The 15,265-nt window shown below is 44.4% G+C and overlaps 1 protein-coding gene across 1 annotated transcript in view; it reads left to right on the top strand.

Annotated features, from left to right (window-relative positions):
* Positions 1-12,261, top strand: part of Nup58 (nucleoporin 58) — a 56,322-nt gene extending 44,061 nt beyond the window's left edge. The window contains exon 15 of the mRNA XM_048448020.3: positions 11,891-12,261. Within this exon, the coding sequence (XP_048303977.3) occupies positions 11,891-11,973 (83 nt within the window). The 3' untranslated portion in view covers positions 11,974-12,261. The remainder of the gene's footprint in view (positions 1-11,890) is intronic.
* The last annotated feature ends 3,004 nt before the right edge of the window (positions 12,262-15,265 follow it).

Genomic DNA, 15,265 nt, shown 5'->3' with positions numbered 1-15,265 from the left:
AGATCTATAGTGCAGTTTATCAAAACCATTTGGACTTAGACTATCTGCTTGCGTCTATGGAAAGGTCAGCCTAAGCAGAGCAGCCGAGACTAGAGGGCATCGCAGATGGGATGACAGGGCTTACTTGTGTCCCAGTCCAAATTTGAAAGACTTTGGGATCCCTCGGATTTATCGGAAGATGTTTTTGGTGCTTGGGGGAATTCAAAAGCCTCTTAGGTGCTGTGCCTTTTAATCCTGGTTGGTTGCTTGATTCTGCCCTCTAGTTTCCTTGGCTAAAAACATCTCTGTGCTCATAGTAGAAGGCACAATTGAGATAAAAACTGACATTTATGATACGATTGGATTAAAAGCCTATAAGCCAAGATGATGTGTTGTGACCCGGAAAGGGATCTAGCATCAAAGCCAGGGAATGGAGCAGAAGGCCTCGGGAAGCAACAGGCTAACATTCCTGTGATATCTCACTGTGCCTCTTCCTTCCTGCACAATAAATGGCTTGTAAATTCTGCTGCTTGGATGAAAAGTTCTGCCTATGGGGGAATTGAGCAAACTCTATTAAGCAAACTCGATAAACCAGTCAAAAATACCTTTCCCTCTGGATTGCTGTGGCTGGGGGTAAGGGATCAGAGCAGGTTAAAGAGCTCTCTCCAGCTGGAGGCCTTCAGTCTGTAGACTTGTCTGCTGGGCTGTTGTATTAACACAGTAACACTGCTTCTGGCTCTCACCTTGGGGTTTTCTTCTCTTGGTTTGCTGTCTCTTGTGTCTGATTAATGCTTCTTTGTGATTGATTCTCAAAAGAATTTGCTAAATGGCATGTAAAGTATGTTTTAAAATTAGATTGTCTCCCGCCACTGCCCTGTACATCACTACCAGTGTTGGCAGTATCCATTTCCTCAGATTCTTTATAATTCCAATTCTCAGCTGGAAATCAGTAGTTACCAGAGTGGAGCTTTTAAATACGTGTGCCTACACATCTTAGCTGTGTGCATTCATGTAATCGTATGCAGCAGTCTTTGCCTTTTTGAACACCAAGTCACCTGGCAGTTTTTCCTTGGTGGAGTATAGGATCTTTGTTAATGGGCACTGAGATTGATTGATTGATTTATTTATTTTAATTGCTGTGGATGTCTGGAGTCAGCCGGGTTTGGAACCGTGTCTTCACACTTTGTGATCTTTTCTAACCCAGACCTCAGCTTTTCCAGCCGAAGATGAACCTGATGTGCACGGTGGTTGTATTAAGAAAACCACGTACTAGAGACAGCTCAGGAAGAGCCCTGTTTTTTGTTCATTCTCTTTGTTTTTGTGAGGGGTGTCTGTTCTAGGACACTTCGATTTGCATGTTAATTTTCACTGACATTTCCATTCCTTTGTGAACTTTAGCTGTTTTCACCCCACCCTACTTTCTCCTCTGCCTCCTCTCTCATGGAAGCCCTGTTTCCCAGCAAGCCCCCTCCTTGTTTATTACATGTGTATGGGGGCTTGCCTGCGTTATGTCTGTGTACCACACGCATACCTGGTGCTGTGGGAGCCCAGAAAGGGGCACTGGATCCCCCGGAACTGGAATTACAGACAGTTGTGAGCCGCCATGTGGGTGCTGGCAACTGAACCTGTGTCCTCTAGAAGAGCAGCCAGTGCTCTTAACCACTGAGCCATCTCTCCAGCCCCAACCCCACTCCTGTCATTTCTCCCTTTTGTGTCATTTACTGAGTTGCGTTTTTTGCCTGAGCACGAGTGGGAAGTTCTTTACTGGAACCAGGGCCACGTATCACGGAAGAAAACGGCTCCTCTCCCTCACAGCCGTGGCGGTGTCAATAGTAGCCCCTTGGGAGCAGTGGGGCCTTGCTGGATGTTTGTTCAGTTTATGCTTATGGTTTTGCTATGTCAGTCAAAGTCATGTCTTCCTGGCTCTGCCCCGAAGCCTGGGTTACAGGCGCTCGTCACTAATGGTCAGCATCTGGGACATTTGCTGTTTAAGATAAGCTTTTTGTTTTGTTTTTGTTTGTTAGTTTTTTGTTTGATTTTGGTTTTTGAAGACAGGTTTTCTCTGTCAAACAGTCCTGGCTGTCCTGGAACTCACTCTGTAAACCAGGCTGACCTCGAGCTCACAGAGATCCGCCTGCCTCTGCCTCCCGAGTGCTGGGATCAAAGGTGTGCGCCACCCCTGCCCGGCTAAGATAAGTTTTTATCAAGCTTGATTTTTCTTTCGAAAGTCCTAACTGAGATTTCGATTGTAGTCACACAAAGTTATATCAGCATTCTGCTCCGAAGAGACGTGACATCCATGTAAAACAGTGGCAGAGCACTTGACTGGCAGGTAGAAAACCCGAGTGCCATTCCTGCTTCCCTTCCAAAACCATGCATTGCAGACAGCTGACTATCCTACCCATCTCAAACTATTTATTTCTTTATTTATTTATTTTCCCCCAAATGTGAATTTGGTACCTTCGGAAATACTGTCCTGGGATATTTGTCTTGCGATATGCTCTGTGTCAGTGCTGGGCTTGCATCTGTGTTCCTCTCCTATGTGTAAGCCAGTCTGAACCCAGTTGAAGGCTTGTTCAGAACATGGTCCTTACGCAGCTCAGGGTGTCATGTCTACTGTGTAGAAACTGTTCTGGCCGCCACACTTGGCCCTCATGTGCCTGACCTTACACGGTCCTAGTACCACCCCATGAGCAAAAATCTCTCGAGGTGCTTTCCTTTTTGTTTTATTTGTGCCACAGTGAGATTGAACACAGGGCCTCACTTAGGGAAGGCTCTACCACTGAGCTATGCCCCCAGCACTCTTTGTGTTTTATCTTAAAACCGGGTCCTGCCCAGTTGCTCAGACTGGCCTTGCACTCTAGCTCAGTGGACCTTCAACTTGTGAGTCTCCTGCCTCAGCCTTCAGAGTAGCACAGGTTCTATGTAGACCTGTGCCCACAGCCTGGCTGGAAATCTTCAGTTTATAGATGAAGGAACCGAGGCTGAAGTTAAGCAACTTGAGGTCATAGGACTGGTAGGTCACGGGCCTGAGGGTCAAACCGGATCGGTTTAATTTTGCAGAATGGTTTACAGCCCGTGCCTGCGGGTTGGCACGGTGCATTGATGATGTTCATACCCAGCTGCTACAAAGCACAAGAGGAATGGAGTCACATGACTTATGTGCGTGATTGTAAGCAAATCACAGACTGTAAATCAGGGCAAGGGAGGTAAGTAGCCAAGGCTGTGGGATTTTTAAGGGGAAAGCGGGTACAAAGGGTGTCCTGAAGAAGAGGTAATTCATCCATGACCCTTCATGGAGAGTTTCATAGAGAAAATACACTTACCCTAGCAAGCAGGGTTAGGGGTTTGTCTGCCATGCAGAGGGTTGAGGGGCAACTGTAACTATTTGATTTTTAGGAGTGAAGAGACCTTTACAAGAACATCTACAGGAAGCTTGTGTGACTCCTGCTGCAATCTGGCTCTCTCACCCGTGGCTAGAACTCCAACTGGCCCTTGAAATAGTCTAAGAGAACCATAGGATGAAGGGACAGGATTACTGGCCTAGAATGGCCTGCTACTTTTCTTTCTCGCTTTCATGCATTTCTTGCTTTTCTAACTGGTCTACTTGTCAACGAAATCAGAACATCTTCAGCGGCTCAGCAAGGTCGCAGTGTTCCCGTGTGTTTGAAGTAGTGATACTATCTTGTCTGTTTCCCTTCGTGGCAAGTTAACTGACTTCAGTACACATTTTTCTGCCACTCGGTGTTGTCAACCACTAGTGTGAAGTTAGAGGTTACCAGTAATGGGGCAATGCTGTCTGTATCTAACAGTACTTGTCAGCATTGAAGTGGCTAGGACCGCCTCTGATACAGGTGCTCCATATATCAATTCCTCAGCCCTATGAGGTGAGTACTTCTTCTAACATGAGGACGTGGGCACAGAGACAAATACCCCAACAGGGACTGAACGAATGAATGGATAAGCCTAGATTCAAATGAGCAAGCTACGATAGGCTTTTAACTCCACACTGTAAGAAAGGATTCTTGTTAGTTGATAGAGATGCAATTAATCTGCTTAAGTGTCAGCAAAACAATAGTTGGTTTGTAGCAATGAGTATGAGTTTGGTTTATGAAGTATCACAATATTAAAGAGGCAGACAATTTAAAGTAATCCTGGGGTTGCAGGGGTAGCTTAGAGGTAGAACACTTGCCCGGTACACATGAGGGCCTGGGTTCAGCACTGTAATAATCATCTACATTTGAACATATTAAAAGGGCTCCGAAATGTAACTTGTGCTCCACTCTCCACGTTCCTGTTCAACTTTTTTCATCTTGTTCTGTAGTTCTTGGTGGCTTACGATTGTTTCTTTCCTTTACAATTAGACGTTATCCTTCTGCTAGGATAGGTGGCGTTGGTGTCTAGTCACGGTAACTCTAGTTATTGTGTGTGATCTCCTTTGCCCTTCATCTGGTGACAGAAGCAGCTCAGTGAGTGTTGTGCTACGTGATGATGCTAAGACTCTCACCCCAGGTGCCTTTCACGCAGAACCCTTGAAGTCTGTAGTTCCCTGTGTTAATAATCTCTCTGTCTTCTGAAAAATTGAAAAGGCAGAAGAAAGCTTCCTCTGTGGCCAGTAAGCATTTCCCCCACCTGTTTCTTTGCAATTTTGCCCTGTCACCGAACACAAGGACTTAAAGATACAAAATCCAGATAAAGAACACAAGTGTGAATTCCACATCTCCGCAGGTACTGCTTGGAGAGAGAACCTCCCACTCAAACCTGATCCCTTTCTAATTTCTTGAATTCTACAGGAATCTGTATAAACACACAAACATATAAATCTGTATATATTTACTATATAAATCTGTATAAAGATCCACGCAGGAGTGAGGATGAGAACATGCCACTTTTTCCCCCTTGGGTCTGAGTTTACTTTGTTTATTTTATATAAGTTGGTGGTAGTATGGTTGGTTTAAACTCTTGGAAATACTATAGTGAGTTTCCATTTTTAAAATTCAAAGTTATTTTGAAACTTTGGAAAGTAGGTTTTTTTTTTTTAAGTTTTACTCAGAGACATGGCTTTTTAAAACTCTTCTGAGAATTTTATAAAACACTTATGGCTTGTTTCTTCTCTGACCCCTTGTCACCTTGGCATACAGTAAACACGTCACTATTAAACCATATCTCTCCCTTTTGTTTTATCTCCAAGATCTCATGTTAATATTGTAATATAAAACACAGTCCAACTCAGAGCTGCATGACCTTTAAAAAGTTTGATACTTATATGTCCAAGTTTCATTAAAAAATCCAACTTCTCTTTAAAAGTCCAACATCTCTCAAGTAAAATTAATAAACAAATTACAAAAAAACAAATTATGTACGTTTTATTCCAAGAGTAAAGAACCAAGGCATACATCTACTACACTTAAGAAAACCAGTATCCAGCAGTGTAGCTCCTTGTCTCATGGTTCAGGGGTCTGACGTCTGGTACCTGTGATCTTCTGGGCTTCAAAGGGTTTGGGCAACTCCGTTTCTCAGATTCCATCCGTAATATACACAGCTTGTCTCACAGGCCAACTCCATTCCACATGTGCTATTATCCTTGGTTGTCATAGCATGTGTGTGCTGTCCCATGGCCTTGGCAACTCCATTATACTGGGGTCTCCATTGCAACTGAGGCTGTACCTTCACCAGCATCCTCTCCTGGTCTCAGCTGCCGTCCATGACCCCTTCATGTCTTTAAAGCCAGTACTATCTGGCAAGCTCTTACCTATTGTCCAGTTCTGCTTCCAGCTTGAGACAAAGCTGTAGTCCCCCTCTGAACCCTTGCTTCTGTGTGGTGACCCTGAGGAAACACTTGGAAGAAGATTTGACCTCAGTAACGCTGATCTCATTAATGAAATGAAACCTGACATTTCAGCCGTGGCTAGCTAGCGCTAATTGTCCAGTAAGCAAAGGTTTCGTTGCAGAGGCGCTCGTCTCCTGTTACTCACTGCTGATTCTTCAGACTCAGCTGAGTAGGAACCACAGATTCTTAATCCAGATACATCACACAAATAACCCTGAAAGAGTCTTGACTTCCCTCCGAAACTTCATGTTCCAGGTCTCTGCCATCTGCATTTCTCTCTACGCTCTTCTAAGATTTCCAAACACTTCTACAAGTCCTACCTAAAACAGCATGGTTAAGTCTGTCTCAACAATACTCCAAACTCCTGGTATCAGTTTTTGTCCTAGCATGCTTTCTATTGCTGTGACGAGTACTGTTACCACAACAACTTGGTGAGGAGAAGGTTTCTTTGGCTTCCACATCCCAATTACACTCCGTCTTTGAGGAAGTCAGGACAGGAACTTGAGTAGGACCCTTTGGAGGAAAGCGGCTTACTGGCCTGCTCGCCATGGCTTGCTTGCTCAGCTTGCACCATTCACCTAGGGGTGGCACCACCCACAGTGGGCTAGGCCCTCACATCAACCATCAGTTTACAAAGTGCCCCCCACCCCTGCCTGACAGGCCAATTAGATAGAGGAATTTTCTCAATTGAGATCCCCTCTTCCCAGGTACTCTAGTTTGTGTCAAGCTGACAAAAACCTAGGCAGCACAGTTCCTATTCTTTCCAACTCCAACACATTTTTTTCCAGACTTTATGTGATCTTTTGAAATTTTTTTTGAAAAATTTTTTCTATGTGATGGGTGCTTTACTTGCATGTGTCTTTGTCCACCCATTCGACTGATGCCCTCAGAGGTCAGAAGAGAGCACTGGGTCTATCTCTAACTGGAGTTTCTGATACATTGTGAGCTGCCACGAGGGTGCTGAGTATTAAACCCGAGTCCTCAGTAAGAGCAGCTAGTGCTCTTAATGCTGAGCCATTGTCTCAGCTCCGTGTTCTCCCTCTTTTTCTTTTTTTCTTTTTCTAAATCCCGCTGAGTGTACTTATTGCTGCCAGAATGTTCATGGTTGCAGGACCACATAGTATTGGAGCATGGGTAGCCTTTCAGAGACTCTCCTAGAAGAAACCAGACTTTTCTCTAAGCAGGCGTCAGCTGCCGATAGTTCATCAGCCAGAGCTGGGACTTAATGAGCCCCTACCCCTCCAGGATGAAATGCTGTCTGGTTTGATCTTGTACATGCAGCCACAGCCTCTGTGAGGTCAGAAACAGTTGGGGAAATCTCATAGGACTCTAGGGTTTCCACAAAGAAAATAGTTTCTAGTTTCTCTTTTTGGAAATGACCATTTTCAGTCCCTTCTTTACACTGGTAGAAATACAAATGACAATTAAGGTTAAAATTTAGCTTTCATGATCTCCCAAGTCGGCCATTTCTTTCTTTGATTGCTTCCTGTTCTCGGTGTCTTTGCAGTTTGTGGGCACCCTTTGAGGTTTTAATGTCCTTATACCATTATTCAAAATTCATCTAATGTAAGCTTCTTTCATTTTCCACTATTAGAAGTTCTAATTGGCCCCCTAAAATCATGTTTATCCACTTTTCAATAATAATGCTCAACACATTTGTATTTGTCATTGATAACTTTAATATTTAAAGTGGTCAAGAGGCTGGGTATATTGTACATGACCACAGTCACAGTATTTGGGAGGCAGAGACAGGAGGCTCTCCCTAAGTGTGAGGCTAATACAAGTTCTAGACCAGCCAGGACTACATGGCAATACCCCATCTCAAAAAGTCAAAGTACTTGGGAGGCAGAGGCAGGTGGATCTCTGAGTTCAAGGCTAGCCCAATCTACAGGGTGAGTTCCAGAATATCTAGGGCTACACAGAGAAACCCTATCTTAAGACCTGCTCCCCCAAAAAAAGTCAAAGCAAAACTTGCTGATTTTTGCTCGGTGTGACTAGTTTGCCCCCTTTTGTATTTATTCTTTGTGAACTTGTCTTTGATGGGCATTTATCATTTGGAAATTCCTTGAGGTTGGTGATAAATTCTTCAGAGGAAATTTCATTTATTTCTGTGAGGTTCCTGAGCCCACACCCCAACAGGACTGTATTAAAATAAACTCCACTTAGAGAGTCTTCTTGAGAGATAGGTAGTTCATGGCACCGTTTGTCTCTCTTTTACTTCCCTTTCCTTTTAGCTTGCTTGCTTTTTGTTTTGTTTGTTTGTTTCTTTGTTTGTTTTTTTTTTTAGTTTTGAAATAGCATATATCCCTGGCTGGCCTAGAACTATGTAGCCCAGGCTGGTTTTAATCTTGGTGTAGTCCTCCTGGCTCTGCATTCACAGTTCTGGGAGTGTTGGGAGTGTGTGCCACCACACTTGGCCTACAGTTCCTTCTGAGAATCACGCCAAAATAATGAATTCTCAGAACATAGATTAGTTTTTCCTTTTGAGAAGTCAAGGTTGCAAGAGCCAAGTTATTTATTTGTTTGTTTTATATGTATTTATTTGTAAGACACCTTTGTGGGTAAGAGAGGGTAGTGGTATGAACAAAAGGTTGATGAACTATGGAATGCGAACCAAAGCCATCCTACCAACTGATTTGTAAATAAAGCTTTATTGACACACAGCCATGTCTGTTTATTTGCAAGTTACCTTTGGTACTTGTGTAGTATGTGGTAGAGTTCAGTCGGGAAGGCAAACACAGTCTTCTGACCCGTTAGAGAAAATAACTCTCTGCATATCCTGGTTTATGGGGTCCACTGATTTTCCCTGCACATGTCCTAAATAGGGCAGAAAGCTTTGTTAAGTATCTTAAACGTAGTGGTCTAAGGGTTATTTCTCTGATCGTTCAGGCCAAGTGGGTGTGGCTGCTCGGTGGGGTCAGCTGCTCAGACTCCTCTAGGGAAGACCTGCCAGTCCTAGAGTAAATTCTTCTGAACAGCAGAGTCAGTGTGCTTCCCGGCTCAGCACAGAAAGGCACAATGGAGAGTACGCTTTCTCTCTTTGTAAGGCTGTGATCCGAAGGTGACCTGCATCACTGCTGCGTACCACACTGACCAGAACCTCGTCACACAGCTGCAGGTGGGGCCGTGGTGTGTCCTTTGATAGGTGTCATGAACTCAGAATCCTGCAGGAAAACAGAAGGGGATTTAGTAAGGGACTGTGGGTGCAGCACACCGCCACAAGCGCCTGGGCTTGCTTGTCCACTGGGAGCCACTAGAAGCTTTGACAGCCACCAGTCTTGGTGTCCCACATATGTGCCTGGTCCTTGTGGATGCCAGAAGAGGCCATTAGATCCCTGGAATTCTCTTTTTTTAAATCCCCTCTCAGAAAACAATGAGATATGTGTTACGAGATACCACGAGATTCGAGCCCCATGTTGAGTGCCACTTGTTACAAGATGCTACAAGAGTCTGTTAAGGGTTCTCAAGAATGTATTCAGGTATAAAATAGGGGTAAACACTCATTGATACAGATAGTTTAGACACGGCCCCTGATCCAGCTACCATCATCCAGTTGTTCTGTGCAGGGGTAAAGAGCAAGCTGCCTGCTCTGCTCCGACCTCCCAAGAGAGCACAGGAGCAAGAGAGGGCAAGACCCTCTGCCTAAGCTTCTATGTTGTCATGTTTGCAGATAATACCATGCCCTAGGATTTGTAATCCTCAGAAGCCATTGACTAAAGGGATCAAAATCCCATAGCAGACCTGTTATAAGCTAACCAAGAATTTGGTAAGTAATTCTTCTGTAGGTGAACAAATATGTAATCTGCACCATCTAAAATGGTAACTCCCGGCCGGTCACATGGGGCTTGAAATGTGGCAAGTTCAGCTAGGAATGGAGCTTTAAAATGACATTTTAAAAAGTTTTAAAAATGCATTTTGAATGACACTTATCTAAAATAGTAAACGTTCAAATGTGTTTAGAACAACTTGGGCTGTATTTTCTTCTTTTTTTGTTTTTTGAGACAGGGTTTCTCTGTGTAGCCTTGGTTGTCCTGAAACTTGCTTTGTAGACTAAGAAGTTCTTGAACTCACAGAGATCCGCCTACCTCTGCCTTTGGAGTGTTGGGATTAAAGGCTTATGCCACCATTGCCTGGCTTAGAATCTGCATTTTCAATTTATTTATTTATTTTAAACCAAATAGTTTCCAGGAAAACCTGAGGTCATTTACATGTAAAAGTCACATTGGATTTTAAAGATTTATTGTAAAAAAATAAGCAAATTTCATATTAATAGCATGTGTGTACTGGTTATAATGTACTTTGCTGAGTCCAGGGCCTTATGCATGTTAGACAAGCGCAAGCCATATCCCCAGACCCTTAATGCAATCAGTGCAACTTTTAACATTATGTAAGCAGTTTGTCCTGTACCTCTATCAAGCCATGCTGTTTTCTTTCCACACTGCCAGCCATGATTGTAAGCCCACCCCAGCTTACATACTTCAGAGAGGAAGGGATTCCAGGTGTTTAATTCACTCCTTGTCTGTTAAACTCTTAAATCAACGGTTCACACAGCGTCTGGTCTGGGATCCTGCTGTCATTGCTATACCCCTGTTTCTCCTCGGAGTTGGTACACTTCATCTCTTCAGAATGCAAGGATGATCGCGTGAAGCCCCGTACTCATGGCTCCTCATTATTCCATGTTGTAGCTCGTCACGCACGAGGGCCCTCAGACTGGCTCTTACTCCCTTCACCAAACCTTCCTTCTGGACCTCTCATTCAGAGACCTTTCCAAAACCCCATGTGCCCTTGGACAGTTTCAGCTCACAGCATGGGTGGTTTCTCTCATCTGGGATAAACATTAGCTTGTGGGTGCCCCCTTTCTCTATCCTTCCTCAGGTCCTACAGCAGACAGTCTGCAACCACCTCACTCTGGCAGATGGTTGACCTGTGTGTGATAAATACTGCGCATTCATTAAGTTTTTGCTGCTGTGCCCAAGGCAACCTACAGAAAGAGGAGTTTGCTTGGTTTCATTAGTTCCAGCGGGGATGAGAGTCCATCCTCATCAGAGTGGGGAGGCATGGCAGCAGACAGGCCCGGCAGCTGGAGCAGCAAGCTGAGAGCTCATGTCTTGAACCACCAGCATGCAGCGGAAAGGGTGAAGCGGGAACAATGAGAGGACTTAACTTTCCCCAACAAGGCCACCCTTCCTAAGCCTCCCCAAACAGTGCCACCAACTGGGGACCAAATATCCAAATGCATGAGACTGTGGGTGATACCTGATTCAGACCACACCCGCCATGTTGTGGTTTCTATTGTTTGGTGATACACTGATGTCCCTTGTTAATCCCAGAGGTCCTGTCTTGTTTTTAATGTGTTTGGGTCTGTATCATCACTCATTAGTGTGGGATTCAATTTTATGAATATTTCTTAATTGGTAATTAATCACCCTCCTTCAGATAGGCATCCAACAGTGTGTCTAGGGTTGGATCTCACTACCACCACTGATGGAGGAGGGTTATCTGTCTATTGTGTTATTTTTATTGGTCAATAAAGAGACTGCCTTGGCCCCTTGATAGGACAGAAAATTAGGTAGGCGGAGTAAACAGAACAAAATGCTGGGAAGAGGGCTATGAGCCAGACGCCATGGAGTCAGCCACCAGGTCAGACATGCTGAATCTTTTCCGGTAAGCCACCACCTCGTGGTGCTACAGATTATTAAAAATGGGTTAATATCAAGATATGAGAGTTAGTCAGGAACTAACTCTCTAGAGATAATGGGCCAGGCAGTGCTTAAATAAATACAATTTGTGTGTTGTTATTTCTGGGACTAAGCTAGCCGTGCAGGAGCCGGATGAGGCGAAAAGCAGGCCTGCCCGCAGCTCCATCACTACACACCACTAAACAGAGCTGCCATTAGGCCAATGACTGAGCATCCCATTGCCTCCGTAGTAAAAAGGAGGTAACACTCACCTTATAGGGCGAACATTTGGATAAGTTAGCACTGGTAAGGTGTGTAAATGTATGCCTTGTGCAGGCCAGAATGTGATAGATGATAGTTATTATTTTTGTAGCAGTCTAAACTATTTCTCTCTTTCTCTCAGGCCAAAAATCACATATTTTAACTGGATTTCGAAAACCTAGTGTTACAGAAACTAATGAACTGGGAAGAAAAATCCAGTTCTGAGCAGGCACTGAAATCGACAAGTATCTACTTTGCAAGGACCGCCTGACACGCCTTTTGTGACTCTTGTTATTTCAGAAGAACGATGTGAGGCATAGAGTGAGTTTACTCAAGATGCTTAGAATTCAGGAAGGAAAACTTGGCCTCCATGTTTTAGAATAAGCTAATAGATCATGTATTAGACCTGGGGGTTGGGAAGATGGCTACCGATTCAGTTATGGTGGATTGTGGGAAATACACAGATGAAGTAGGCAGCATTGATACGAAATAAAATGGCCCCAGTAGAGTGAACTGAGTATTTATAATTTTAATTGTGCCACTCTGAAAGTCTTGTTGAGATACAATGCACGTTTGTCTAATAGCAGTTTACAGTCCAGTGGTTTTTATTTATTTCCTGACCACTCAAACTCCTTTGTCATTAGCTTTCATTCCCCGTTTCCCCCACCATCTCTCTGCCTCCCTTAGCTGTCTGTTCCCCACATCTCTATATTTTCCTATCTGAGTATTCCATATAGTTTCCTTTCAACTAGCACGATGATTTCAAGGGCATTATGTTATCAGTGTTTTGTTCCTTTCCTTGCTAAATGATATTTGGTTGTGTGGCTCTGACCTGTTGATCTATCTATGGGTCAGCAAACATACAGTTTCCTCTTTTCAGTGAGTACAGCTAATGTTACTGTGAGCAATCATGGACAGGAGTTTCCGTGTGAGAAAATGATTCTGGTTGTCCCGTAGTTTGTACTAAGAAGTAGAGATTCTGGGTCATGTGGTACCTACTTTGTGCCAGGCATCGTAAGTATGCACACCCAGCAAAATCTCCTCGGGAAAGAAACATGCATTCTAGTCTGAGAACACTGGCAATGCATGGACTAGGTGAAAGACAGAATATCAGAATGTCAGCTGACCCCTTCCATGAATCATGAACTCCAGTGGTGTCTAGATTGTAAATTCTCCCCAGGCTTTCTATTGACTTTGTCCAGTTTCATCAGAAGAATCATTGCTATGGTAGCTTCAGTCTTGGGAAAGAAAATTTCTCTAAAAGACTTGAAATCAAAGTAACTCCTTAAGCTATGCCCCACAGGATGGATGTTGTAGTAGCAGCCACGAAACCAACACTGATTTCATTATCTGTCACCACTAAAGCTCTTGGGTGTCCAGGCGTGCTGTCAATCAGCACTAATATTTGGAAAGGTGTCTTTTTTCTGTGAGCAAGAGATCTCAACAGTAGGCCCGAAGGAGTCACTAATCCCTAACCGGATGTTACCATTCAGGCTGTGTTGTTCCATTTACAGGGCACAGGCAGGTAGAGTTTGCTTCCTTTCTGAGTGCTGCAGGATGTCAGACAGTAAATAAACCCTGACTGCAATGTAAAGTCAAGAGTCCAATGACAAACCTCTAACAGGAGAGGCTGCCCAAAGTTTGCAGCTTTGGAGCCAGGTACTGCCTTCTCTCCAGCCGGGAGAGTCCTAGACGGCACCCTCTTCCTCCAGAAGGCTCCTGTGTTGACACTGCAAGCCTCCTTCCCATCTAGATCTGGGCTTGACCCAGCTTCTTCCCCCAGCACTTGCTGCTTGTGTAGGCACTTCTTACTGCCATGGCAAGATCCCTGGCAGAAACAACTCCAGGATTTTATTTGTCCCCAGCATCAGAAGGTTCAGTCCATGGTCACAGGGCCTCGTGGACTTGGGCAAAACCTCGTGGCAGCGGGCGTCTGATGGAGGAGAGATGCTCACTTCAGACTGGCAGAGAAGAGGACCAAGACCAAGCAGCTAGGGATGCTATATGACAGGAACCCATCCCTAGTGAACCTTCCTCCAGCTAGGCACCCACGCCGAAAGTTCCTACAACTCCAAAATGTAGCACTGCCAGCTTGAGTCCAAGCATTAAAAACATGAGTTCGTGGGTGCATTGTCCTGTCAACCCACATTTCCCCATCTTACCTTGAATTCAGAGTGACAGCCTTTCCCCGTAACCCTCCCAAAATAACCTCAGTCACCTTCACACTTGCCTTCTGCAGCTTTTCATATATGTCTACCTTTGTTTCTTATTTAGAAAAGTGATCTTAACAGTAATTTTACATGTATTTATTCGGTAGGGGTGACACATGCATGTAACAATGTGTGTATGAAGGTCAGACAACAGAGTCTGCTCTGTCCTTCTACCATGTGAGCGCCAGAGATTGCGCTCAGGTCCTGCGGCTTGGCGGCAAGCACCTATACACACCAAGCCGTCTTACTGGCTCTCTCTACCTTTATTTAATTGAAGAAAACCTACTCTGGATGAAGCTTTGGCTTCAAAGAATTTGGCAGTTGCTTTAATATTCTATCAAGACCGTCCAAGCTTTTATAGCATCTGTGGGCTCACTGGGATGTGACTTGTAATTTCTTCTGAGGTCTTTTTCTTTGCATTCATGACTTGGCTGTTTGACTCAAGAGATGCACCTTGAGGCCCTTCTTCACTTTTGACATACCTCTCTCACTAAGCCTAACCATGTATGACTGTCAGTCTGACACGGGACTCTTTCTACACTTGAGCACAGAGTTATTTGTAGGGTTGCTAACTAGCCTCATCACGATAACGGCTTTGGAGAACAGAGGTGCCGAAGGTGAGTGGAATAACACACGTTTGTCAGTTACACCCACCACCCTCTCTGGGGTGGCTGTTCTTCTCTGCTACACGGCTGCAACAGGAACATGAGATATTTCAGATCACCAAAGCATGACAATACTGAGAACTTACAACATTTAAAACATTGGGAGTCCTGCCATAGAACCTCGGAGCACTTGCTTTTGGAAGAAATAGCACAAACTTGCTTAGTCACAGGGTGGCCAAGAGGCTCCAACTTGTAAAGTCCCAGTAAAATACAATAAGGCCAGATACAGTCACAAAACATGCCTGAAGCAGACGAACTGACAGGCTATAATCCAGTGGTCCACAGGGTGGCCTGGAACAAACCGAGGTAAACAATAAAGAAACCAAAGAACTGTGGATATTTGAAGATGGAGTTGCCGAAGTCCTGGCATGTCTGATGGCAATGGGAAAAAAGTCAAAGGTAACTGTAGGCTTTTATTCCTAGTGCTGGGCCATGTGGAGGTGGAGGCAATTGAAAAATATTGGAACTGGAGGAGGAGCAAGTGAGGAGAGGGCTGAGGGTGCAAGCCATCTCTTTAAGTGTGGGTGCTACTCAGGCCTGTGAATAGGCTTGCCTGGGGTCCCGAAGAGAATTCTGCATGTGATGTCAGCAGGGGGGTTCCCAGGCTAGATGATCTACAGAGTGGGAGACCAGGAAAGAGGC

This window comes from Myodes glareolus, chromosome 12, assembly GCF_982192425.1.
Source record: "Myodes glareolus chromosome 12, mMyoGla1.1, whole genome shotgun sequence".
NCBI classification, from domain to species: domain Eukaryota; kingdom Metazoa; phylum Chordata; class Mammalia; order Rodentia; family Cricetidae; genus Myodes; species Myodes glareolus.
This window is presented reverse-complemented; position numbering and strand designations above follow the sequence as displayed.